Source organism: Poecilia reticulata, linkage group LG22, assembly GCF_000633615.1.
Source record: "Poecilia reticulata strain Guanapo linkage group LG22, Guppy_female_1.0+MT, whole genome shotgun sequence".
Taxonomy (NCBI): Eukaryota; Metazoa; Chordata; class Actinopteri; order Cyprinodontiformes; family Poeciliidae; genus Poecilia; species Poecilia reticulata.
The window spans coordinates 11,813,411-11,834,966 of record NC_024352.1 but is presented as its reverse complement, the minus strand read 5'-3'; the positions used below and the strand labels follow the sequence as shown (position 1 = coordinate 11,834,966).

Sequence of the window (21,556 nt, the reverse complement as noted above, 5' to 3'; positions counted from 1 at the left end):
ATACACAAACACGTTTTTCTCACTGTCTGATGTTAGATAAGACCAAACTATTCCTGTTTTAGCTTAGCTATAATTGCAAACATTATTTCAATTTTCTAAATTCCATTAAGTGCGGTGAGAACACGTAAGCCTTTGAATGTATGTAAACATTTCGATGATCAAATGTATGATCAGTATCCGGGATGTTTGTCTTTTAAACAGTTATCCTGGTTCACCCATAACCCAAAGGTTTATGGTTCAAACTATTTGGGTTTCCTCCCCAAACTTCTGATAGGTTAGCGAACACATTTCAGTTAACTGGAGGCACACTTGTCGATACAAGTTGTAAGGCTACACATTAGGCACACTGCTTTTTTGTTTGACACAACGGGAACGTCAAAAGAAATCATCCAAGATATCATGAAGAGAATGGTGCTGGTAATACAGTGACATCACAGTGAAACGGAAACGGTACCCACACGGTCTGAAAGGCCCCTCAGTGGGGAAGAAGCCTGTACTTCAAGAGAAACCTAAACAGCGAGACTGCAGTTTGCAAGTGCAAACAGATCAAGGATCTTCGTTTTTAGAGACATGTCCTGTGATCTGAGGAAACTGAAGTGAAACTGCTTTGCCATACTGAACCATTGTTACACTTAGAGGAAAGAATGGTGATGCTTGTACCACCCTAACTGTGAATGACGAGGATGGCAGCATTTCTAAAGTAAATTTCAGACACCTTATGGTGAAAACTTCAGCTAAAATAGATGACACATTTAAGGTCTGCCACATGTGGGTTCAGAACTCTTTAATAATCACTTTTAGGGTTTTATAGAGGTGTAACCTAGGTTGATGGAAAAACAATAAGCTTTTGTGACACCCACCCTGCCTTTAACAAAGTGTAAGTTGATACACTTTAAAGAGCTACTCTGTCTGTTATATACAAACACCAGCTAGGCTTCTTAGTATTTTTGAATGGTTCATAAAGAGCCAGCGGAAGGAACAAGCTGCCTTTTTGGCTGTATAGAGGCTGCTGCTTCCCTCTTTTTGCTCAAAATATTGCGGTGGCCATTACGCCAAACACATCATTTCCAGTTTCTTAACACAACTGAGCATGTCTCCAAAAATTAAGGTCTTCATCTCAGAGTGTATTTACAAACTGTAATATGGCTTTTTGTGTTGCTTATGGAGTAACAGCTTCTTTCTCTCTCAATGGCCTTTCAGTCCAGGACTTTTTTTATTGTTCATCTCTGGAACAAAGAACAAATGTCCTTTCTGAGCAGTGGCAGGAAACGTGATGTTTACACTTGGATATAAATTTTGAAACTGATTAATTGATTAATTATCACTTTTAGGCATTTTGAAATTATACTTAAGGATGAACCAGATTTGGTGAGGTTTACAGTTCCTCGTCTGATTTGTTTTCATTTTTTTATGATGTCACACAAGACAGCAGGGTTTAAGGTGTTACCTTAGATACATAAACAGGTTTGCCTCCATTCAACTCAAATGTGATTTAACTCAACAGAGGCTTACAGAGCCATGACATATTCATCTGGGCATTGCCACATTGTTTGAAAATGAAGTAATTTCAGTATCAATTTGAATAAAATACTAAAAATAATCTACCATTGCTGGGGTTTAGCAATTAAAAACAATCTTGGTAATCATAACTGAGCCAAGATATGAAGGATTAGTCAGATTTAATAAATAGTCCAGATGTAATTCGGGTCTGAACTTTATACTGCATGACGTGCAACTGTGGAGTTTTTGTCAGGCAACACCTCGTATACAGTTTAAAAAGAAAAAAATCGTAAAAATGGCGATATGTTAAAAGTCATATTTCAAATTAAAAAAAATTGTTTTTAAGTTTCTGGAAATAGTGGGGGTGAAACTGGAAAAACACAGGTGTTGTGTTGGTCAGTCCTGTTTTCCTTCCACACTCACCTTCTCGTTGTCGTAGCTTCAGTCAGAAGGGAGTGGCATCGGGAGTGGAATTTCACTTCCTGTTGTTTCTCAGGTGAGTCATCTGAGAAATGTTGTCAGTGCTCGGTTTTGTGTCGACATCAGAGTTTCATGAGTGTTTGTTTCGTTTCCTTTTTTATATATATTCTTTGGAAGCGTGTTAAGAGTATACCTGTATTTGACAACCAGGAAGTAATTCTTTAGTCAGGACTGCGTTTACTAGTGAGGACTCCGTTTGGAGGACGGAAAGCTTGTGTTTCACTCCTTGTGCGGAAGGAGCCCTCCTTTTTAAATAAGACTGACACTTCTTTTTCTTCTCAGTTTGACTTCAGATTTTTTTTTTTCCACACAACTTCTCCTTTTGACTGAGTGGGAATCTCGAGGATACAATTAGAATGAATTTACTTTTTGGATGCCGCTTCGCAGCGTTCTTGTTTCTAGTTGGCTTTTTACACCTCACGGCTGGCCAGAGCACTGCCGACACCTGCCTGTCCAAATTCGAGAGAGGTAAAGAAAACTTTATGCTGAATGTCAATGAATCGGTGAAGGAAGGGGCTACGTTTCTCTCCACGCCGAAAGTGGGGAGTTACATGGAGTGCGTTGAGTCCTGCTGTAAGGAGCCGAGGTGCAACGTCGCTCTGATGGAGAAAGAAGGCGAGGGCACCATTAAGTTATGCTTTTTGTTTAACTGCTTATACAAGAATAAATACACCTGCCACTTTGTCAAGAAGTCAGGATATGTCAGTTACACGCTGAAGTCTCTCTATAAAGACTACATCAAACATGATGCTACCACAGGTAAGTGTAAACCTCCGTCAAATACAACCGAAATATTTTAGACCTGGGACATGCTTTTATGGCTGTCTTTCGCAATAATAAGCCATTTTTTAGATTTTAGATGAGTTTTTCATTTGAAAACAAAATGTGTTCAGAATGGGTCGATTTTGTTTTGATTCCAAATGAAAATTCTTTTTTTTAAAAGAAAAAAAAAATTACTTTTTTGTGAGTGTTGAAAATCTAATTATCCAGATGTTACAGAATGAAGCATGCATTTTACAAGCAAAAGTGAACACATAATATTTTTAGTTTGTGACATTTGAATTAAGGTTGTTATTTTAAAAAGAAGAATAAAAGTTTGGTTGCCATTTTTGGYTGTGTAATTTTTTTCAGTCCGACATTAGGGGTCTGCTAAAGTTGCTTGTAAGCGTTGGTGCTACATCCTGTGATGTTACTGCCCTAATTTGCATAACTTACCTGTCAGATGTGCCCTGAACAAGCTTTTCTTGTATTATGTGTGCAGTGACATAGGTTTTCTGTGTGTACTATATTTCATTGGACTCAAATAAAAGTTTTTATTGGGAAAGGAAAAAAATATTTGTTTTGTCCATTGTGAGATTACAGTGGATAAAAAAAGCATTTTTCTTTTATTCATCCGAATTCTACATTGTCCCTCTTAAGTGTAAATGTGGAGGAAAATCGGGGTAGAAAATATTGCTTTCAAAAGACTTGAAGAACTATTGTTTTTGTCCAAGTTGCATTTTATTTTGAATAAAATGCAAAAAATGTCCACTCTCCAAACTGGAATCACTAGTTTCTCTACCATCTCTGTTTGTTATGAGGATGACAGATTTAGATCAGAAAGTTTCAGTTTTTCATGTTCACACACGTATGGAAGTGAGACATTGCTGAGAATGCCATGCTCTTTTTTTCCTCTGCTTATTCATAATTGTTTCCTGGTGATCCAACTGAGGTTATGTGTCATCCTTATCATCTTTAATTATGTATTTCATGTCCAAGGTGAAAAAAAGGACTCTTCGCCAGTGGCCATTGCAGGTTATGACATAGTGGTCCAGCCTAAGGAAAGTGTGACACTGAGCGGCTTCCAGAGCAAAGATGAAGATCCGCAGTCTTTAACCTTCAAATGGACCATGATTACCATTTACCCAAATGCTATCATTGAGGTGAGAAAAGCAACATTAATTCCCAACCTGTTATTGCCATACTTAATTTGCAATTTAGCAAAATGTCCCCTGTACCTTATTTTAACCTTATTTTAACAGCACTGCTGAGACCGTAATTGAGCAACTCAACATTGTCCTCCTTATTTTTGCAGAAGACAAACTTTCCTGATGAGATCACTGTGTCAAATCTAACTTCTGGAAAGTACATGTTTAACCTGACAGTCACGGACACTGCTGGTCAGTCAGACAGCACTACGATCAACGTCCTGGTCCTGACCGCTGAGGAGTCAGAGCGTGAGTGTCTCCTATTTATTCTAAATTTTGTAACTCTGTAGTTTGCTTGTTTTGTACTGAGGTAGGAGATGGAACTGTTTAGTATAACAAAAGATACATTTTTAGAAAGTACTATCCATTTAAATTATGGGTGACATTTAAATACTTGTATGTATCTTTAATATATGTATGAACGTATTTAATGGCAAATAAAATAAATTGATACACAGTGTTTTAGGTAAGTCATTATGATTTGGAAGTAGTAACGAATAAAAATGCAAATTGTGGATACAAAATGAGACTATAAATTGAAAGAAAGGAATAGAAAGAAAAGGTATGATATTCTCGTTAGATGTTATTGTTTTATGTTATTATTTGTTGGTAAATTCAGACGGTGTTCTTCCCAGTATCCTTCTCACCATTTTGTACCTTTGTATTTAAGATCATTTTGTGTGTGACTGCCGAGGGGTGTTTGTCCTGACCTCAGGCATTTCAGACATGCCTTGTGGATGTTTCATATCCACATTTAATGTCATGTGGTTCCCTTCTGCCTATCCAAGCCTTCACATGTAGCTCATTTAAACCACTATATCCTTAAAAACAAGCTGTATTCAATTAAGATATTGAAAAAATTTTAATTGTTAAATCATGCTTCAATCTTTTGTAAATGAAGCTTTTTCTGTTGGGGAGAAAAAAATGTGTCAGTGTGTGAAGGTGTGCGTGACTGACTGAGAGGTCTTATGAACTAAATAAAGTGTGATACGAGTAGAAGCCATTTACCATAAATTTGCAGAAAAACACATTAAATAGGCCAGTCCAGAGAAACAGTTCGATGGCATGCACGTGCTTAAAAAAAAAAGAGGAAATGATGAAATAGTTTGCTTTCAAAATAGTGATAAAATGGGAACAAGTGCTTAGGAAATGTGGTTACCAATGAGCAAAACGGTGATCGTCACTGACGTCTTGAGAGCAGGATTCAATTTAGAGTATGTTTAAAGAACTGACTCCCAGGGTTTCGGTTGGTGTTAGTTAACTTTGTTAATTTGTTCAGGCATTCCTGCTATCTCACCTCGCTTTTCATTTTGAAATCTCTGTGGCACATCTAAACAACTCTGATTTCTCAAGCTTTCGTGTTGTTTAGCCATAACTTTTGTTTGTTGTGCCACAATAGAAGGATAATTTCCCGTCAGCTTGACTTTTCAGTTTTTCTTGTTCTGCGCATTCTTCTGCGGACTGAAGGATCTGCATGTTAGTTGGAACCAAACGAGTTGAGACATGCTCACACACAATAAGGAAGCAGAGATAAGAGCTTGACTGGTTAGATGATTACACAGTAAACTGGCATTGTACAGGAAACAAAATGGATCAGCTGATGGTAGGATGCCACCTTTAGCATGGAGTAACTGAGTAATCCAGATTACTTCCTTTGAAATGGGTTCCGTTGAGAAAATAGAATGTAGTATTACATTCAGTGTGGTTTTTTTTGTTGTTTTTTTTACTGCTCCCCTGATACCATCTCTCCACCCCCAACTCAACAAAACTTGCCTGTCTGGTTTCAGGTTGTTACACAACAAGACTTTTATCATTTTTGCTGTGTGAACTGAATAAAAGTGAATAGGAGTCTTAACTCTCAAAATTCTGTTGGCTTTATAAGAACTTGAAATGTCCCACCCACACTGTAGCTCGGTTACATATTAATAGTTTTTCAGTCCCTTAGTGGAAAATCTTGATTGGTTCTTTAAATTATTTTTTGTGGCGACATTTCTTTGAAATGTGTTACAAAAGTTGGTCTTTAAATGAATGCTGACGCAGAGAGTGTATCATTAACTACACCGAGATTACCTCAATCTGCTTTTCTCAACATTCTTTTGTTTTCAGAACACACCACTTCATGATTTTTTTTTACTTTAGTGCGTGTCTAGCAGTTGCATAATATTAAAATGGGAACTTGGTAGAAACTTTGAAGGAAATAAGCCTTTGAAATCTGGTCTGGTACCTCTTTCTACAGGAATATTATGGGTTAATCACATTGGCCTAACCTCGTGCCCTTTTCATTTTCTTTTCCCTGACAATGTGACATTAGAGAACAAAAAACTAAACTCATTCAAATCTCTACAAATCAGAATAGCCTCTAAAAGTACAATTATTTTGCCGATTTGATTGATGCACACAGAAAACACACAGTCACCTCATCGCCCACAGTCCATAGAAAATGAATGGAGAGAGACATTCTAAATTAACATTTAAAACTAAAAGACTTCCTGTAAACTTTTCTGAGTATAAAACCTTGAAAAACTTGGAATCTTCAGACAGGGCTAAGACAATAAAACATTTTCTTAAACGATTTTTGAAAATGTGCATAAAGTGGCATTTTTTGATATGAGTTAGGCAGTCACCCAGAGCGACATCTAAAAGGGGAGAGGCACCGGAGAACAAAAAGCTTTCTGCTACACATAAAACAATGCATTTTAGGCATTTTAGGTGGTTGGAGTGCAACAGAGGAAGGGGCTTTCTCAAGGCACAATTCCTGCAAGAACCAAGACTGTGCCTTATATTTATTTTCAATCTTACAATGTTAGGCATTGTGATCAATCACAGAGGTAGAGTGTGATTAATCTGATTGGATTTTTTAAATTGATTGACGGCAATAATATATACATAATCTCAAGTTTGTGTAAATGTGTGTGTACATGATGGTGGCATGTGTAAGTGCAGCAGCTCTTTGTTATCTTGAAAATTTGTATGTTTCTTTATTTCTTATTATTTTAATCTTTTTATCACTATTTTGGAGTTGCATCCTGGTTTTTTCTGAGCTGCTTCTTTCCAATGACAATAATGGCTTTCATCCATTCAATCTTCCTCTTATGTCAAAATCAGGTTGAGGTCTTCATTTTCTGGTTCTACTGGAAAGGAAATTGACAGCATGTGCCTTGTGAATTTCCTCCAAATCTTTGAAATAGCACTTATCCCTGTTGCTAATGCAAACTTTTTACGATGCCTTTTCCTTCCACACTACTCATTGGTATACTGGGACATACAATCAGCCATCTTCTTTAACATTGCGACTTAGCCTCCTTTTGGAGGGTGTGGCTGTCTGCTGGACAACTCTCAAGACATTAGTTCTCTCAGTGATTATATAACTTATTAAATTGTCCGTTACATAAATTCCATATTAAAAATAATTTTAACATTTTCTTAAAGACATAATTTTGGGCTCTTATTGCCTGTAAGGGACATAATTTACAGAAATATATTGCTGAATGTTAAACTTATTCAGAGGTTTCACTTTATGATATAAATTACAAAAAAATATTTTTTATATAATATTTTACTTGAGATGTACTTGTTTACAAAGTTCTTCACTATGTGAGTAAAATTAGATGATTAGAGGTTTCATGCAGTTTGTCAACAACGTGTGTGTGTGTGTGTTTTTAGTCTTGATCCTAAGTCTTTATATGTTGTCCTTCCAGACCGCTGCATGGTTCCAAAGAAAGTTGGTCCGTGCCGGGGTTCATTCAAACGCTGGCATTATAACGCTGCCTCAGAGAAGTGTGAGGAGTTCTTCTTTGGGGGTTGCCTGGAGAATAAGAACAACTACATTAAGGAGGAGGAATGCCAGAAAGCCTGTCATGGCACAGGTAGTTTTTTATTTATTTATTYTTTTACTTCGACTTTTTTTTTAAATCAGCTTTTTTCCTGTTAAAAAACTGATTACTTGGTAATGTAATAACCAAGTAATAGGTTTCTTAATCGCAAATACTGCAAGTTTGTCCTTGTCGGTCGCATGCATGACCATAAATATAGAAAAAAAACTTTATTTAAACAAGTTCAAGGTGTTGTGAGAGCTCTGTGAGTTAAAAAGGGTAACCAGTTACAAGTATATTATTATTATTACAATATTAAGTAATGCTTCAAGTAACCTTTTTGCCCAGATGAAGCATATTTGCACCTTAAAAGTAGCAAATTAAAGCTGATGAATGGAGACATGCGTTTCTCATTTCGTCAATAATTTTGACAAAATGAGAAAAACCTGCTTCCTGATTGAAGGCTGAGCCAACAAACAGTTCCTCTTTGTTGAATATGAAATTGGATGTCAGAAGTTAATTGAATTGTCTAAAATGTTATGGAATGTTATGATGCATAGTTTTATTTTTGTTTTTTACTTTTTTTATTTTTATTATTATTATTCTGATACAAAGAAGGGTAACCAATAGCCTTCATGAGTCACTTAATTATTATAATCTCAGTACAAATAGCATGTTTTAGTGACTTGAACTCACCAGATCTGAACTTTCAATTGTAAGGACTGTTGCTCCTCAAAGGTTCAGTATGTAACTTTTACAAATGTTTCGTTTTTTTTTGGTTTTTTTTACATATTTCTTAAAACGTTTTTGACAGTATATGACAGTATGTTAGGAGACAGATAAGCTGTGAAAAGATCAATCTCCTCCACCCCCTCCATGAGCTATTATTGCTGCCTGAAGAAATTCACCGCTCCCAAGTCACCTCGGCCAAAAACAACCAATCAGAGCCAGGAGGAAGGTCTTGGCAACAATATGTCTCACAACTAAATGTGCTAATGGTGGAAAAACAGCATATCATTAGAGGAAAATCATTATCTGCTGTCATCAGCGGCCAGTTTCAACAAATATGTAATATTTTTAATAGAAGTTATATACTCCAGCTTTAACGTCTCATAAAGTACATTTTGATTGACTTTTTAGACTAACCAAAACAACCTCTTATTTCATGCAGGCAGACAATGCATACCCTATATTTCTCTAAATACCTGAGCAAGAATGGCTCTCTGTGTTTGCTTAGCAGAGTTATTGTTTGCAGCAAGCAATCATTTTTCTTTGGTTTTCTTTCTTTTTCATAAAGGTGGTCCATCTGGGCGACATCTGACTCTTGGAGGTAAAAAATAGCACTTTTATTTTAGAAGGTATTTTGATAAAGAAGAAATGTACATGCACAGTCAGACATTTTAATGTTCATAGAAAGTTTTTATTGTCTCCGTGGCCAATGAATGCCTTTAAGTTCATTAGTTTTTTGCTTTCACTTGTAACAGCGCATGCTGGTATTTGTAGAATTATAAGCTGGCCCAGCTGATTAATATCTGTGTGTTTGTGCCACAGAAGAAAAGTGTGGAGCTCCATGCACCGCTGGTCAATTCACGTGTGATAATGATTGCTGTTTGGATAGAGGACTGAAGTGCGATGACACGCCACAATGCTCCGATGGATCAGACGAGAAAAACTGCAATGACTGTATGAGCTTGCCATGCAAACCAGATCTAGTTCACATTTGACTAATTTAAATAAATGCTTTGATTACAGCATGTTTTAGATGCCATATGAGAATTCTTGTTAACATGGATTATGTCCTGTGTGTTTATCAGTTCAAAGCAACTTTCGTACTCTGTTGGACCTTAAGTTGGCTGGAAAGAGAGGTGGTTTGAATTTTCCATTCCCTGTTGATTTCTGCCTTCTAATTCACTTCCCTTCTTTCTTCCTGAATATACTCTTCATATATCACAAATACAAGCTTCAGTCATCTGTTTTAATATTATGGACTTTATCATTTTTGTACATTTCTTTTAATTACAGCGCACTGTACGGATGAGCCAGAAACGGGAACATGCAGGGATAGCTTTACAAAGTGGTACTATGATCCTCTGTCACAGAGTTGCCTCCGCTTCAATTACGGAGGCTGTGAAGGAAACGAGAACAGATTTGATTCTAAGGAACAATGTATGGCAGAATGTCATGGTGTAACAGGTAATTTTGTTCTTATTTGAAGTTAGATTGGCACGCCATTTGTCCATGACTCAAAGAATCACTGTAGATGCAAAACTGTGTTATTTCTGCCTCTTTAGACCTTAGATTTGTTATCATGTGCTCTTATTAATCGAAAAATATGAAATATATTCAAGTTTTGACATTGCTTTGTCTATTTTTAGAATGTGTTATGCATATGTGTTTTCTTTTATTACAGAAAATGATATATTTGACAAAGAGACCAAAGCTGAGAAACAAGAGATTGACTCCAATACAAGTAAAAAACCTCTTTTTTTTTTTTTCCTTGATGGTATTAAACTAGGTTAACGTATAGAGGACATGTTTCTGGAATGATTTGCATAAAGTGTAATTAATGTGTTGAACCACAAAGTCTTTAGTATATCTTAGTTTTATATTTCCCCTCTACGGGGAGATTAAATGCAGAAAGCTTAGACCTTTTGGTCAATCTGTACTGACCAAAATCTGTTACTACAAATTAGTCCATGGTGAGAATCTTGTTTCACCAAATCCCAAAAGTGCTTTAATGGAATAAGCTCCAAGTGAGATAAAGAAGCCAGTTTAAAAATGATTTTTTTTTTTACCTGTAATTTGTCTTCTCTGTGTCTTAAATATGACGATGGGTTTCAGTTTTTCTGTCAAAAGTTTATTCAGCTCAATTTTCCAGTTCATCAAGTTGCATTGAGTATCCATATGTTGATCTGTTTTAACCAAAATGTTTGTCATTATTGGACAGGTGTCATTGCCATTGCTATTATCCTGGGTATAGCCATCGTCATTGTCCTTGCCGTCCTGGGGTACTGCTGGCTAAAGAACAGACAGCCCAGCCACACCCTGGTGTCCACTAGCAGCAAACCTCTGTGACACCATCTTACTCTCATCTAAATGCTTTATCACAAACAAAGACTCTGTGTTTGGAAGTGCAGGAAGACTTGTTTTCTTCTTCTAATTAAATCTGTATGTGAATATGTTTTGAAGAGGATGCATACAAAAAGCAGAAAGTCTTTGGTGAAATGTGAAGTGTTGCTTTCAGTGCTGCTTGCTATTGGAATAAATTGGCCCAGGAATCTGTAAGATGAGGTTAAGTGGGAAGGATTGATTAGAACATCATGGCACAGCATCAGAAGCAACCCTCCCATTAGAATACAATATTTGATGTTTTCCTTCTTTCATTTTTTATCAGTTCTGATTGAACAACTTTTACTGTTTATTGTACAGTTGAAAGCAAAACTCCTGTCTTTCAACCAAGCCCAGGAGATCTCGTTTATATGTACACTTTTCACATGAACATGTTTTGTTTCCTGCAGTTTTCTTACTTTAACCTTATTTTACACATTGTTGTTACATTCCATTGAATTTCACCGACATGCAAACTGTTGTCTTGGGTTTTAAAAAAATATTTTCCTTATATATATATGATTCGTTTTTAACTTTACTATTAAATATTTTAATTGATACATTTGTAGATATAATTTGATGTAGACTTCTTTAGCTTTACTTATGTTGTGATCTTTGTCTTAAATAAAAAAAAGATTTAAACCAAATGTATTACTTTTGAAATTATTTTTTAGAAATATATATCTTACACAGTTGCCATTTTTCCTTTTTGTCTTCTATGCATTAAGGCCTGGACTTAATCTTACTTCTGCCTTCCTAAAAAGGTTTCAAAAACGTAACTGGTTAAGTTTTCATAGAACAGGTTTTCATAGAACATTTCAATAATTTTCTTTATTTAATTGACTTTTTTTTTTTTAAACACAGGCTATTAACTGTTCTGACCTGTGTAATTGAGGTTAGTGATAAAAGATTAACAAAACCTCAAGAGTCTATCACTGACATTTGGGGACCCAACTTTTGGAAAAAATATTATAAAAAACCTTTTTATGTACAAATTTACAAAAAGACGTTCGTTCACATTTATTAATGACCAAAAAACCTGTGTAACTTGCTCAGGTTACTTCCACAGTTTGAACCTCTTCACAAAACATTTGAAGTAAAATCCCCTTAAGAATTCAAATAAATGTTTGTATTCTCTTCCAACGTTTTCACTGAGCTTTTTTTCATTTCAAAGAAAGTGGTTATAGGTCAATATGCTTTCAGTAAAACAAAATATAGGGGTCATTTACACCAGTGTAGCTTTTAGTCAGTTACTCTGACTGAAACCGCTTTTCACAGTAAGTTTTTAGTACGTTTCAGCTGATCAGATCATTGATGGTGTAGCATTTTCTTTTTATTGTCCTACTTCTGTTTAAAAATCGCTTATTCAAATCTGCCAACAGATTAAAGGTTGATTTAAAAAAAAAAAGTGTTCACATAAACTGGTCTGATGTACAAGTTCACTGTGGACTTCTTCTAAAACCCACTTTTCTGGATTTATACTAAATTGAAGACACCGAGTTATCTGCTGCTCATAGGATAAATCAAGCCTTTTGTAGAACCTCGAGTTTAAAAATTTATGAACTATCCCTTTTACGCTTCCTGTAGGACATACCATGGAATAATAAGCTGTCGCTTTTAATGGAAAACATTTTCAAGTAGTTGTTGGATTGTTTGGAACTATTATTAGTTAGACACATTACAATACACATTGATCAGAAATAGAAACATTAACATATACATGAGCAAGAGACTATTCATACTATTATACAAGAATAACGTAAAAATTCCAACACAGTAATAAGTAATTATGGGATATGAATATAAGAGTGTACTAAATTTCAATATATATGTTGGAAATTCAATAACACTACTACTGCAGCTACTACTATTGATACTGATCATAATGATTATTGTAGTAATTGCAGTGTGATTCATACAGTTGTGTGTCGCCACCAGGAGATGGCGACACAGCTCTGTTGAACTTCAACGTGTTTCAGTGTAAAATCTTACAATGAACAGTTTCACCAGTAATACTTTTTGACCTTTTTTTTGTGACTAGAGTCATTGCAAGCAGACGACATAATTGAAAGGATCTAAATAAGGTACTGTCAATACTGCAGCTATCCCTTTTGTATCCCATATAAAAAAATAGGGGTCCATAAATATAATTTGCATAGTCATGTTTTATTGTGTTTTAGGAATGCTTTCATTATCCAGCATGTATTGTGCAAACTCTTATAAAAATGAACAAAATTATGATACTGATACCATGTAGAAACAACGAAACAAACTTCGTTGTGAATCAAAGTGTAGCACTTTACAAAAATGTTTGATCCAATTGATATCCAGAAATTCAGTCCAATTGTATAGATATTCAATATTAATTATATACATTCCAATTCCATCCGAGTTATAAAACTATGCAGTTAGTTTCAGTTTTTATGCCTCCAAGAACAAGTTCTGATGGCTAATTGTGAGTGTATTCCATTTGCTTGGGTATCAGAACTGAACTTGGATTTGATAACATTAAATTCAACTTAAATATGTTTAGGTTTCAGGTCTGATCTTTGGACTTTAAGTGAACATGCTAGCTGATTTTAATAATGTTAGGTAAAAGCAACAGATTTGACAATGTGTTTCCAAATAGTAAATTGGACGCAGTGATCAATAGAATTAAAAATTAATATGTTTTCATTCGTCTTTCTCTGTAACTATGGTTTATTTTAAATGTGTAAATAAAAACATTTTCTCAATTTTTATTATTCTTTCAGATTTCAATAAAAATGCTATGTTTAATTTTTAATTAAATTTTTTTTTTTGGGGGGCTCTTGTTGTTTTTCCCTACTGGTTTCCGATTAGAATTACCAAAAATATGTACTGACCTATAATCATAACAGCTAATTGCAAAATTAGGACATTTAGACGGCAGAGGTGCTCGGAAGTGGAATGTAAAAGTTATCTTTTGCAGCTGGAGTCACTCTGACTCAGTGCCATGTTTTTCGCTGTCGTAAAGCGCTGTTTGAATATTTCCGGGAGGCAGTGAAGGCAGCAGCAGCAAAGGCAGTTCCTTCGCAGTACTTCAAAGATGCGGCGGTGGTGTGTTTTATACTCGGACCTGCTCTGGGATGTTTGTCTCTGAGAGGCATGTATCACGTAAAAAGAAGAAACTAATGAACTCAGCCGATTATTTCGTGTAGAGAGCTAGTAGAGAGGAGAAACTTTAACCAGGAGTTTTAAGTCGCTGGAAGATAAAAAAAAAGAAAGAAAAAGTTGGGGTATTCGGTACGTACGCTTTACAAACTTTACCCAGTCTCATCTGAATTAACGTCATTGTTTGTTAAACATGCTGAAATTGTGCATTTTGTTTAGGTTTAGCTGCTGTGTTTCTGGTGTTCTTTAAACAATGCCGTTTCATTCTCTCTTTTTTTTTATCGTTTGTTTAAACTCGCGTGAGCATGTTTTAAAACCATACTGATTTTTTTTAAGTCTTAATATTACAAATGATCGGAATCCATGCATTTGAATTAGCTTGCAGTTGTAGATGTAGATTCCGTTTAGACTAGTGAATTCGCCATTATTATTATGATGATGATGATGATGATGATGAATCCCTCCTTTGTGGCTGCTTTACTTGAAATCAGACTTTCTGCTTCATATAATTTTATAGCCTCAAAGCTGTACAGAAGCAGTGCCCTGGAGTTTCAGTCAGATAAGTTCTGTTTGTCTTTCTGACAAACCACTCTCACTTGAATGGACTTTGGACAGATGCTGCAGGGTGTATTTTATCCTCTTTATTACAGAGGTTAGACAAATCTGAATCCCGGTGCTATTTCCTGCTCTCCTGCATCCCACTCCTCCCCCAGGGTGCACACACTCTTCCCTTTGCAAACCGTATTGTTATTTCTAATGAGCACCCCACTGAGACAGTCAAATATTAAGCTCACTTTTAGGTCAGAAGCTCTCCCCAACCAGCAGCTGAAGAACAATGGGGACAAAAATCAATCAATTACTGCTGAAAAGCTCCATCTTGTGCTTCTTTGACCCCATTTGACCTCTCGCACAATAACGTCTCAACATCAGTTCTTACAAATGTTGCCTGAACAGAGCATTTGAATAGGTGGTCCAGACAGGAAGCTGCACAAGTGTGTCTTGGATCTCAGAGTTGGCCTTTGGTTACTTCTTCCACAGCGCTGGAAGACTGTAGCTGTGATAAAATCACCAGAGTTGCAGAATGTGAGGGCGGTTACTTCTATGGAGACCTTATAATTTTAAAACCTTGCAATAGAATATCTTTCTTTGTCCTGAACTTGTTTGGTGCTGAGGGACACTTGCAGCAGATTGATCACTGTATTTTTTTTTTTTTACCAGTATTTTCTGAAGTCTATTTAGTGTGTACACTAAATGCAAACACTTTACCATGGCTCAAACGTTTTGCAACAACCGCATACAATAAGTAAGAACCTTTTTGTAGGAGGAAGTTGTTTAAAAACGGATGAATAAAGAGGAATAAACAAAAAACAAATACACAAAATGACATATTCAAGGGAAGTCTGTGTGGCTTTTTGCCTTATGAGATGTAACCAGAGGCATGTAAGTAGATTTTTATCCTGGTTGACTAATGATTTACAACAAAATATCAAAACAAGTAAAATAATGGTAATTTGTTGCATAGATAATCAGCTTCTGAAGTGGGTTTCATTGATTTAACGAAAAAGTCTAGAAAGTAGCTTTAAACGCAACCTTCCAATGTTTATTGGATATATATATATAAAGAAGGCATGCAGGAGCTATATGTCATTTTACATCCCTGAATCCTTGAAGGTCTTGCTTTGTTTGCAACAGTCACAAAATAGCTTAGTGCCTTCAAATGTGGTGTGATGTACCTTTAAACTGGTACACTCCAGTTCTATTTGAAGACGTGATGTTTAATTTTACCCTGCAGTCCTGCCCTGTCCCCTGTCCAAACTGTGCAGGGCATTAATGGAGGACCTCTTGCCTTCTGCATGTCTACCGCTCATAATTTTAAGGAGTTTGAAATCTTCAGTTGCGACTTGCTCACACAGATGGCATTTTCTAACCTCACATGCCAGGTATTTGCATTTGTGTTTTTTATTGGATATTTTTGTAAGAGAAGAGGAAAGTGCTATTTTTTTTTCCTTGTTCACAGCAGTGGGAAACAATTATTCTCCCATTAAACTTTATTTGAGGTGTTGAAATGTAGTTGTGCCATATGGGCTGCATGCCCCCTGGCTGTTCATTTGGCTGAATCACATCTTCCTGGCGTATTTAGAAATGCGGTGGACAAAAATAAGAGGTTTGTTATGGGCTGTGTGTCTGTGTGAAGGTTGGACTAGGGTCTTTTGTCTAGTCGGTGGATTTATTTGAGTTGAAGAGTGGCCTTCAGGGCGTATTGTTTTCTCTAGAGAATGAAAAGCTGTTGGTCTCTTAAAGCCTGCATGTCAGAGAACAAACTGCAGGAGTAATGTGGGAAAAGAGGGCACTCACAGAAAAGCTTTTAAATGGGGTAGCGAAGAGGTCATGCAAGATAAACACCCCACCAGTTCTGATTTATTAAAAAAAAAAAAAAAAAAACTCCTTCCCTCTTTGACTCTTAAAAGCCCCAAGTCCAGGTTGGGTTTTTATTTGTCATTGACCTAAATATCTGTCCTGACCGACAGTGTTTTTAAGAGAAATTCAAGCCACAGCGTGTGACTGCCTCAAGACGCTCCAGAGTATTTATGTCATCCTTCCAATGTCCCATGTGAAGGCAAACACTTGTGGTAGATCTCATGCTGTGACAGAGAAGAGCAGGAGAAACATTTGGGCTCTTTCTGCTTTTGATTAGTTTAGACATTTGAGTTGTAAAAACAATTGAGAATTTGTCACACAAATGTCTTTGTAAATTGGGATTTAAATGGAGACCAGAGGCTCCTAGTCAACATGCCTTAAGATCACAGAGAGAGAGTGAGATGCGTCATAACCCTCAAATGAGAGAAAAATTCTGGATTTATTTTCATTAATATAGTTAAAATTTACAATGTGTCATATTTAGTGTTGGGGTAAAACTTGAAAACTGATTATACTTGCCCATCTCGTTTGATTGAGCTTGAGCTATTTTGCAAAAAATAATGGCAGAAAGTACTGACTGCGGCGGGCTGATGCCTGAAATTCCTGTCAGGTTTTTATGTGTAAACATTGTAACAACTGTTGAAAGATGCATGGAGCCTGAATGCTGTTGTGGAGCGCGCGACTAGAGCTTTCACCCGGTCTTGATCACATCCTTTATTATTGTCTATGCCCTCTGTGTATCTTCCTGAAGCAACAGGGAAAGTGACTTATCTGAAGAATGAGGAGAAGTGGTGATTTCCTCTGTAGACATGGCTGCTGCTTTCACTTCTGCTATAACCTACATTAGCTGAGGTAACATCTCCAGATAGTCATCAAGATCCAAAGGACTCTTTCCTATCGTATGTCAAATCGAAGATCTTTGCTTAAGAGAAATGCTTTACTTGTATATGTTGCTTGAGTGATGCTTTTACTGTGCGGTGACGACTCCGTTTCTGTTTGATTTCCTTGAGTGACGTATCTTAGCTTACATCTATCCCCCTCAGTCATTTGTTTATTTAGGATAAAAGGTGCAATTTGGTCCTCAACACCCAAATCTGTGTCAAGACTTTGGAGCAGAAGAACAAGAAAGTTTATCATCTCATCTGAAGAAACGATTCTCTGCCCATCCTCTTGTTCATAACCATCAGACTGGTTTTGTGGCATCTGTATCTAATTAAGGGGCAAGTCGAAAATTCCCATGCGGGGAGGTCCATGCTGTGGGTAATGCAGTCGTCAGCTGTGGGAACCAAATGCTCTCCATTTGTGTGAAATTGTGTTTAGTTCAGACACAGGTGGTGGGCTTGGCATGAATGTATGGCTGTATTTAATGTTTTCTTTAGGATTGAAAATTCTGGTCCTACCCCCTCCTTCGGAAAACGAAGCATTAAAAATGGCCAAGTAGTATCCAAAATTTGTTACTTTTTTCTGAAAGTTATACTTGTTTCCTTGTAAGGCAATTTAAAACTTTACAATGTCCCTGATTATAATCACTCCATAGAGCCTTAGATAAGACTGGAAGAGCATTTGGACACCCAGACGTCTATGTGTTTCTAGGTTTGAGCTCATTATTCCCAGTCTAGTCAGTCCTTGACCAAAGACAGATTAGCATAGTTTTGGTCTGAAAATTCGGCTTGCGAGCTAAGGGGTTGATGTGGGAGGGATTATTAAGGATTTCATTAGCTCAGTGTTCACCGAGATAAGTTGAAAGCCAAACTTTCAGTGGTTCTCCTCCATTTTTCACAAACTAACCTATTTTTCACAAACTAACCTAGTTCTTAAAACGTAATTGAGCCTGATCAAAAGCTTTAGACTCTAAAGCTTAACATGTGAAGAAAGCCATACGTAGTTTTTAAAAATCTACAAACTAAAAACTTTAAAAATGTACACCATACTTGTTCTACGTTTTAAAGTCCTCTTTAATGAGAGGTTAGAGAAAAATGTGCTGTAGAGCATTTCTTTTTTTAGGATGTTGGAACATAGTGCAACACAGTGTTACCTCTCCCCAAAGTGTTGCTGTGCACTGATGCTTAGCTGCCTGAAAGAAGAGTGTAGAGTTTTTTACATGCTTTCTAGACAACTCTGACTCTTTGGAAACCATTCCACTGGCAAAATAAGGACAGTCAAGGTGTAGAAACTAGCACTGTTTTAAAACTAGATGTGGGAAGCTGTTTTAAATAAATGTGTTTATATGGTCTCATACATTTACTATACATTTTCAGTTACAACGTGGTATGATAAAACCTCAAACCTGGCAATTATAGATAAGTAAACTAAAAACATATGTAGAAAAATATGGCATTGTCTCAGTGTGTGCCATGCATAACACTGTAGGTTTTATTTGGATCTGTTGTGTAACAAATAATAATAATTTCAAGCTCTACATTAGTCCGAGCTGCAGCTGGAGGGGCCTTTGCCTGAAGCAGTGATCCTAATGTCCACATCCAGTTCCGTGACTTGTATCCCTGCATTCCTGCACATCTTAATTGGTGAACCTCCGGGCAGCGGGTTTCGGCTGAGGCCCGGCTGGCCTCAGCTGGCCTTGCTGTCAGCTCGGCACAGTGGCCAGCAGATGTAACGGGAACAATGCCCATCCTAATCCCTGAAGAATTCCTGCTCTCCTCAGATCTATCTGGCCAAAGAATGTGTCATCTAAAAAGGCCCTGGGGCTCACCCGGATCCGCAAAGGGACAATTCTCATGCAATGTGTTAATTTGCTGCAAGGAGGCTGAGAGGGGAAGTTGTGTGAAAGTGGCAGCACATTGACTCCAGAGGGATACAGCTGAGAAAGCTACAGTCTGACATAAGACGGCATAGAATCCTTGATGTGAACCCGTAATCCTGCTAGATGACGGGGACAGGTTTTGATAGGAATTTAATCAATCAAAGCAAGCTGAAGTGCTAATGTTAATCAGTTTAGTCTTTAACAGTAAGTGACATGCTTCCATTTGATCTGTAATCACTAAGCGATATTCTATTTCTTTGCCAAAAAACCCCAAAACACTCTCTTGATCTTTCCACACTGATTAGATTCAGCTCAAATCAGCATTTCCTTTACTTACCTCTACCGCAGAGCTACACTATGCATTACACAAGTCTGAGTAGCAAGCAGTGGAATGGGAAGAATTTCCCTCTTGTATAAGATCACAGTTCACTGTGTGCAGTCTGGAGAGAAGAAGAGGCTTTTGACAAAATAATGATGTTGATAGCCCAGCAGGGTGACAATGATAAACATTGTTGCTCTGTGTTCACTGTACATCTTGGCTGGAAGTGTCTGGATCATGTCTGAATATTTGTGTTTTCCATTGTCACCTCAGAGGCCTGCGTGCCATGCCAGAGGGCTCCCATTCTACTCGCCACCAGGGCCAAATGGGGGAAGGTAAGATCAGAGGAATGTTCTCTGTTATGACACACATACAGTCCCTTACCAAAGTAGTGCGTTTTGTCACGGAAGTCAATGCGTTTTATTGGGAGTTTATGTGACAGAACCGCCTTTTACTATGGTTACAGCTGTAAGTAATTTTGGGTATGTCTCTACCAGCTTTACACATCTACTAATAACAGTTTTTATAATTGTAGTTAATAGTTCTTTGTCACGCCTCAGTAAATACAAAGCTTTCCAAATACAACCATCCTGAGAGATCCATTAGAAAGTTGCTGCAGCAGAATTGTAGTTGGAAAACACTGACATTTTCTTACTGGAAAAGTGAGAGATTTATTTTAGTAACCCAGTCCTCAAAATCCAGAAAACAAAGTGAGGATCATGGTGGATGAAAAAACCTTTTATGAGTTATACCTCATTAAATCTTAAACAGTAGTGTTTAACCTCATTTACTGTACATGTTGCTACAGTGTTTAAAAGAACCACAAATATCTTCCCTCTCACTCACAACCCATTTTCTTGTTGGACCACTACCAAAGACCTCTAGAGCCAATAAAACATTGAAAAATCTCAAAACAACTGTACTTTCTTAATTAGTTGACTTCTGAAGGCAGCTCTTTGCGGTTGATTTCATTTGGGTGTATCGGAATAAAAAAAGCAAATACACATTTCGGGGTATTTTTGTTTCTTCTTTGTGAAGCATTTTAAAAACTCCCATCATTTTCCTTCTTCCTCATTTTTTTTGCACTATTTTGTGTTTTCACATGAACGGCAGATAAAATTTAAAGTTATTAAAGCTCTAGGTTGCAGTCTGACAAAATGTGAGAAAGTTCAAGAAGGGGTATGTTTTCCATAAATCAACCATTTTTATGATAAAGACTTTTGACAGATGGCTGCTTTACAGTGTCTGGTTCCCTTAAGACAATGTGCTAATTTAAAAGGCCTTCTGCAGCGCATAGAGGGGAAAAAATGATGGAAACAGAAAAACAGAGGAAATGTAGAGACTTTGAGAGGCAGACTGAAAGAGCAATGAACTCCCCTCCTACACTCCCGACTGGCAGAGAGGCTCTTTGTGTGGCTGTGTGGAACTCAGCCAACCTCATCTCGCACAACTGTAGCCCCCAGAACATGAGCACATAGACCCAGAACTTGTCAAGATCCCTGACAGTCAGGCTGGTTTGTCTAACCAGTGGTGCTGACCTTTTATGCTGGGGGCCACTCAGATTACGTATTATTTTAGAGTTTATAATCTCAATCGCAGAGCCGCTGCCTTGACACAGGACCTCTTTGTATCTGTTTGCCTGCTCCGTCCTTCAACCCACTATCTCCCCCTCCTCTGCTGCACACATTTGGCTCTGGACTTCCACTTTGGCTGAAGAATATCAGTGCGTCAATGGTGGCTTTTTGTTCGCCCCACGCCTGTCCCTTTGGTTCAGCTGTAGCCAGAGGAGGATTTTGGCGAGAGAAGACGTGTGCCACCCTCATGCAAATTTTGTCTCAATTTCCTCATAAGACTGTGCTTCACCAAATACATTTCTTTTCTAGAGCTCACTTGACGCTCAAATCTTCTCTAAAAACTTGTTGATATTAAAGTGTGACTAATTGATCCCTGTTCAATGATGGATTAGGGGTAGTTAAGGGGAAAAGCTGTTAGTAATGTGATTTCTAGATGAGGTGATGATTGGGTGTAGTAAACAGCGACGATTTCATGAGAAAGCACT

General features: G+C 37.1%; 2 protein-coding genes across 6 annotated transcripts in view; both read left to right on the top strand.

Moving 5' to 3' along the window:
* Positions 1-1,977: 1,977 nt before the first annotated feature.
* On the top strand, positions 1,978-11,350 carry spint1a (serine peptidase inhibitor, Kunitz type 1 a). Its single transcript, XM_008399460.2, has 10 exons — positions 1,978-2,739; positions 3,739-3,902; positions 4,055-4,196; positions 7,646-7,813; positions 9,057-9,089; positions 9,311-9,442; positions 9,574-9,624; positions 9,782-9,952; positions 10,170-10,229; positions 10,707-11,350. The coding sequence occupies exons 1-10, from the start codon at positions 2,337-2,339 to the stop codon at positions 10,832-10,834; spliced, it is 1,452 nt and encodes a 483-aa protein (XP_008397682.1). The 5' UTR covers positions 1,978-2,336; the 3' UTR covers positions 10,835-11,350.
* Positions 11,351-13,883: 2,533 nt separating this feature from the next.
* The window catches only part of LOC103458553 (pleckstrin homology domain-containing family G member 3-like), a 38,173-nt gene continuing 30,500 nt past the window's right edge, over positions 13,884-21,556 (top strand). For 3 of the 5 annotated variants that reach the window (XM_008399459.2, XM_008399456.2, XM_008399455.2), the window contains exons 1-2: positions 15,811-15,939; positions 19,771-19,832. In XM_008399459.2, coding sequence (XP_008397681.1) covers positions 15,830-15,939; positions 19,771-19,832 — 172 coding nt within the window. In that variant the 5' untranslated portion in view covers positions 15,811-15,829. Of the gene's footprint in view, positions 14,132-15,810; positions 15,940-19,770; positions 19,833-21,556 lie in introns of those variants that run through there. The other 2 variants (XM_008399458.2, XM_017302561.1) reach the window with 2 other exon arrangements.

What these genes read in the sequence shown, in the direction of transcription:
- spint1a (XM_008399460.2), top strand. Translation starts at nt 2,337, where the DNA reads ATGAATTTACTTTTTGGATGCCGCTTCGCAGCGTTCTTGTTTCTAGTT. An exon ending in GAAAGCCTGTCATGGCACAG is followed by an intron (nt 7,814 to 9,056) that starts GTAGTTTTTTAT and finishes TTTTTCATAAAG; the next exon opens with GTGGTCCATCTGGGCGACAT. An exon ending in CGAGAAAAACTGCAATGACT is followed by an intron (nt 9,443 to 9,573) that starts GTATGAGCTTGC and finishes TGTGTTTATCAG; the next exon opens with TTCAAAGCAACTTTCGTACT.